The 6,011-nt window shown below is 36.1% G+C and overlaps 1 protein-coding gene across 1 annotated transcript; it reads left to right on the top strand.

Annotated features, from left to right (window-relative positions):
- The first annotated feature begins 1,170 nt into the window (after positions 1-1,170).
- LOC125059895 lies at positions 1,171-3,214 on the top strand. The gene is made up of 2 exons (XM_047664578.1): positions 1,171-1,533; positions 2,434-3,214. Exons 1-2 carry the CDS (start codon positions 1,201-1,203, stop codon positions 2,917-2,919), a joined length of 819 nt encoding a protein of 272 aa, XP_047520534.1. The 5' UTR covers positions 1,171-1,200; the 3' UTR covers positions 2,920-3,214.
- The last annotated feature ends 2,797 nt before the right edge of the window (positions 3,215-6,011 follow it).

Here is a 6,011-nt window from a genome sequence, read left to right on the forward strand (position 1 = left end):
GTATGAATTTATATATTAGCCTAGCAATCATTAAGAATTATTATTATTAAGACACACAAATATTATTAGCGAGTGTTTTAATGGAATAGATATAGTATAATAATAATATATTTTATTTTTTGAGCAGTGTTGGCCTAGTGGCCTAGTGGTCGTAGGTTCGATCCCCGGCTGTGCACCAATGGGCTTTCTTTCTATGTGCGCATTTAACATTTGCTCGAACGGTGAAGGAAAACATCGTGAGGTAACCGACATGTCTAAGACCCAAAACGTCGACGCCGTGTTCAGGCACTGGAGGCTACTTGCCTATTAGATTTAAAAATGATCATGAAACAGATTCAGATCTGAGGCCCAGAGGCGCCACTGATTTATTTTATTTACCTCTTCACAATATTGCATTATACGGGTTTACATGCTGCAGGTATCTTTGTCAGAGACTTGTGCCTATAATAGGACTATAGAATTCCTGTGGTCAGCAGTCTTCCATCGCGGACAGAAAATGTACAAAACATCAATACATACAGTGGTTGTGGGTGTGTGAAAGAATTTAATTTAAAGTTAAAAGAAAACATAAAGGTCAAACTTAAAAAGTAACATCGGTGGCAGAGGAATGGAATTCCAAAGACTATATATCTGAATATCCCATAAAATACATATTGGCCTTTATCATAGATAAAGAAATCTATCATGGAAAAGATTATTCTACGATCTGACCCCGATTTAAAGATTACAAAAGATTAATACTGGATTACAGAATCGTAACTGTTGAGTTCATAACTTTTGTCTTTATGGCAACATATGCCGAAAGTTTTCTGAAATAAAAGTATAAATAAAACAGACTACACTTCATTGATTGACTTTTTGATGAAAGTTCTAAATGAATGCAAACAGTTTTTCGAAAATTTTAATATATGGGCAAACGTAATAAGCCTTAGAGCTGATGTACACAGGGTCAGTAAATGACTACAAATTCGAGGCAAGTCAGTGCTGACCCGTAAAAAACCCTGTGTAAACTGATTTGAAGTCAGTACAGTGGCTTGAAGTCAGCGCTGACTTGAATATTCGGACACGAATATTTTAAAGTCAGTTGGCGCCCCCCGCCACCCGCGCACCCCCGCGACAGTGTAAACAGACAAGTCAGTGCGTGGTTAGTCACTGCCGCTGAGTTGTAGAGTGACCACGTTTTTTTCGCTGGCGATAAAAATGAAGCTTAGCGTAGGCGAAACCTTAAAATTGGTGCAATTATATGGCGAAAACGAGTGCCTTTGGGATATTAAATCCCTAAATTACCGCAATAAAGAAATGCGGTCAAGAGCGTTGCAAAATATGGCTCAACAAATGCAAATCGAAGGGCTCACTTCTACTGAAGTAAAAAATAAAATTAAAGCTATAAGGGCTACATATTATTTAGAGCTCGACAAGATACAAAAATCCACCAAATCTGGCGCTAGTGGGAACGTATATGTCCCAAAAGTCAAGTGGTTTCAAGAACTGGACGGCTTTATAAAAAATGCTATTGTAAAAAGAAAAACAATGGTAAGTATTTATTGTAACTTATTTATTTTATTTCCATCCTAGGTACCTATACAAAATTAATGAATTCTATCCAATTGCCATGGCACACTTCCAGCAGTCATAAAGAAGTTCCTATGTAGGTCTCTTTTTTCTTTAGCAGTCATGGAATGGTTGCCTCTTTGTTGTTCTGAAATGCTTGGTAGTGGATTTATTTCCGATCTCCATGTTCCTTCTATTATTTGTCCATCATTGTCCTCTCTGTCTACACAAGTAGATGTTATGTAGGAACTTGAACGCTTTTGCAACCAATTATGCAGGGCACAGGCTGCACAGACAATGACATCAACTGTGTCCAAATGGGTTGGAATTGCTTTTTCGAACACTCGGAACCCAGAAACCAGTATACCAAAAGCATTTTCACTTATGCGCCTTGCACGCGACAACCTGTAGTTAAAGACTTTTTCAGCAGTACTTAGCTGCGTACCTGGATAGGGTTTTAGTAAATAATTCTTCAGTGGAAATGCTGCATCACCAACTATTACTTTATTTGTAGGAAGCAATCCAACCGACGATATAATGAGGAATTTTTGAAAACACCTCCATCAGAGGCGTTTCCATTCGCTCCAACGTCTAAATATGAAAAACAATAGTCGTGGTCTACAAGTGCTAACAATACTGTACTATTGGTTTTTTTATAATTACAAAATTCACTTCCACTATTTGGAGGAGTTTTAATTATAATATGCTTCCCATCGATTGCTCCATAACATGAAGGGAAATTCCACTTGGTATTGAAACCGTCTTCAATAATTTTCCATTCTTCCTCTCGTTCTGGAATCTGTAAACAAAAAAAAATACAACCTAAATACGTATTATCATCAACTAGTGATTTATTACATTACATTTTATTCTCATTAACAGGATAACTCAGGAACCAGCAACGATGACGCTGAGTTGGGTGAAGCTGAGGGTGTTGGTGACGGAGCTGAAAATGTATCAAGATCTACTGAAAATAATGATAATTCTACTGAAACGCCAACTCAAGCCATCCAGACGCCAGTTCGACATTCTGTGACAGCTCCCAATCAATCTGGGCCTCCGCGATCAAAACGCTCCAAAATATCTCAGATGGCCGCCATGATAAAGGACTTAAAAAGTGTGTTAAATGATGTTAATATGTCACCATCTGAAGAAGAGTCTGACGCTGATATTTTCGGTAAACATGTGGCGGCTCAACTAAAAAAACTGTCTGAAGAACAATATGTTATTGCACAAGGAGAGATCCAAAAAATATTATCCAAAGCTAGATTGGCTGATATACAACAAAAGAAGTATACAGAAAATGCACAATCTTCATCCCCTGACTATTTTATCCCTAGTCTACACAACAACAAGCAGCACAAGTAGCATGGGATTTTACTCCCTGGAGCCCAACCCAATGACTGCATCAAGCGACAACACTATAACATTTTACCCGCCAGAGGTTGCCGAGCCTGCCACTAGCAACAGCTCTTTAGGATTTCATCCTTCCGATCGATCAACGAACCCCACATTTGTAAACCCCAGGCAGGTTATTATTACACCCTCAGTTTTGAATTACAGCACCACGATCAACGAAGAAGCTGAAAGTGAAAAAAACACTGCTGTTAACACGATTATGCGTGCCTATGAAAATTCTTAATACTATTTTGATGTTGTAAGAAATACAACATTTTCTAATAATTTAATAATAAAAATTTAAGTGTTTTTAGTGCCGTATATATTGCCCAACACACTTCTGGTATTAGTTGAGAAATTGCTGGTTTTGAGACACGATAAAAGTGACTAAGGAACCGATAGTACATTCCTGAAGCCAAAAATGTCAGCGTTATGTCCAGTTTAATTTTGGCTGGTAAAGCTTCTCTCATGAATGTATCATGTCGTTGAATAGAGCTCGATATCATTGACAGCAATTCGTCAAAATTCTGTGGTGACATCCTGATAGCCAGTTTGTACTCCGCAGGATCTTCAAATCGCAATTGCTTCAGCAACAAAGCAGAGCCACCAGTTTCGTTTCCATCGTCAATCCATTTTCTTACCCATTGTCGTTTATTTTTAGTTATCTCATTTTCTACCATTTCTATAAACTCATTCAACAGCAACATTGATAATTTTTTCAACAAATAATTAAATCGTCGTTTCAGTTGTTTTCGCGAATTCATTTTTCCCACTGACTTCACACACGTGTGCTCATCGTGAGCAACGCACCACTACTACTTACTTCATGTAAACAGTTAAAGGCGAATGCTACACGCTCGATATTTATCGTGATATTTGGATCGTGATCCAAAATTACGATGTGTAGTACATGCGTATCACGATCCGTGATACGGATCGCTGGATTTCTAGAAATCTAAAAATCCACGATCCGTATCAATTATCGTCGATAAATATCGAGCGTCTAGTCTCTGCTCGATATTTATCGCGTCAGTATTTATTCTGCCAGCGATGGAAGAGGACGCGCATATATGGAGGCGGAATAATATAGAGAATTCATACTTGTATTAGAAACATTACCTATAAGTATAGGCTGATTTACACGTATTAAGTTGCCAAGTCTTAACTAAATTTTAAGTAACCGTTTACACGTAAAAATACTAAATAATTAGTTAAACTCATTTATTCGCTCAAGATGGACGACCACAGAACAAAATATTATAGGATTTTCTCTTCCTGATTGGGGATTTACTGTATTGTATGCTCCAATACATGATTGTGAAGGTTCTGGGGACTCAACGTAATACGTATTTGAAGAAGGCGAAGGAGTAAAACGGCTACTATTATTCATTGGGGAAGGGGTTCTACTACTGTTCATTAATTGTTGTATACGCATATCGGACTAATAGTTTTGGATATGTTTTTGAGCTTCCAGCGCCGAAAGCAAAAGCATAGCTTTGCAATGACTCCGCCAGCTTATGCTTTTCACTTAAATTTAACTAAATTTTGCCTGTCCAAACGTGTCAAGTGATTAGCCACGCCCACCAACTTAACCGAAAAATAGACAAAATTCTATTCTACCTTGTTTAGTTGCAACTAAATTTTAACTTGCAACTTCTTACTAAATTCACTGTTTACACGGGTTAAGTTACTTAAAATTAAGTTAATATTTAGTAAATTTTTAGTCAACTTAATACGTGTAAATCGGCCATATGGGACACCTCAAATGCAAACTAGGCAAACTACAGAAAATAATTTAAAAAATAACAGATTTGAAACGATCTGGTGCTGCAGCGGAAAATGTTTACAATTCAAAGTCTTGGATATTGATGTATATCAGCATATACTGATAATAATAATAATAATAATGGCAACGCAAGCTTTCTTAATATTGTTACTCATATTGTAACACGAAATGTACGAGTGTACTCAATGAAATTTACCGTCGTACTGACGCGATCCGTATCGAGTGTGTAGTATACTAAAAAAATACAAGATAAATATCACGATAAATATCACGATAATTATCGAGCGTGTAGCATTCGCCAAAGTCAGTCGCGGCCGCCAACGTTGGCGCTGCGACTGACTTGTCTACTGACCCTGTGTAAATCAGCCATTATTCTAAAATGTGGACTAAAGATATTATCTTGCTCGTCATGCGATAATTGCTATAAAAGGTTACCATGGTAACAGATATTGTACTTTGGCAGACTGTCATGACAGTCAGAAAACCAAGTCAAATCTCTACATATATAAAATTCTCGTGTCACAATGTTCGTTCCCATACTCCTCCGAAACGGCTCAACCGATTCTTATGAATTTTTTTATGCTAATTCAGTAAGTCTGAGAATCAGTTACTATCTATCTTTCAAACCCATAAGTGATAGGTGGTATCCAACCCAAAAAAATATTTTTTTATTTTTTTAGACATTTTTTTTGTTTTTATTTTTTTATGATACAACATACAAAAATACATACAATATTCAATTTTCACCCCTCTACATTCAACCCCTATTTTTTATTATAGTAGATAGTTATGTTTATTGAACTAAAAAACATGTTTCCTAGAAATAATATACATGTCAAAACAACGTTTGCCAGATCAGCTAGTATTATAAAAATCTAAACAAACCCGACCAAACGACGAAAAACTTGGAATTAAGTACTTAATTTATATTTTATTATATTACTAAGTTTTACTTAATTTATATTTCCAAACATAACGCCATAATATATCAAATTTGTTCCTATATCAAATTGGATATACATACAATTGTAACAGTGTCATTGTTATAATTTATTACTCGGGTTCGATGACCGGGGTAACAATGTTGAATTAAGTTACTGGCAGTTAAAGACAAATGATTAGAGGCTCCTGTGTAATGTGTATTAATAGAAGATCTATTATACTCTGGGATATGACATATAAAATGAATAAAATTCTTAAATACCACGAGCATTGTTTGTTAAGACAAAACATTTTATATTGTATTTATAGAAGGCCAAAATAAAAAACTGTGACC

This window comes from Pieris napi, chromosome 20 (assembly GCF_905475465.1).
Source record: "Pieris napi chromosome 20, ilPieNapi1.2, whole genome shotgun sequence".
Taxonomy (NCBI): domain Eukaryota; kingdom Metazoa; phylum Arthropoda; class Insecta; order Lepidoptera; family Pieridae; genus Pieris; species Pieris napi.

Coding starts and splice junctions, on each gene's coding strand:
- LOC125059895 (XM_047664578.1), top strand. CDS start 1,201: ATGAAGCTTAGCGTAGGCGAAACCTTAAAATTGGTGCAATTATATGGC. Junction 1,534..2,433: donor TTGTAAAAAGAAAAACAATG/GTAAGTATTTAT, acceptor TCTCATTAACAG/GATAACTCAGGAACCAGCAA.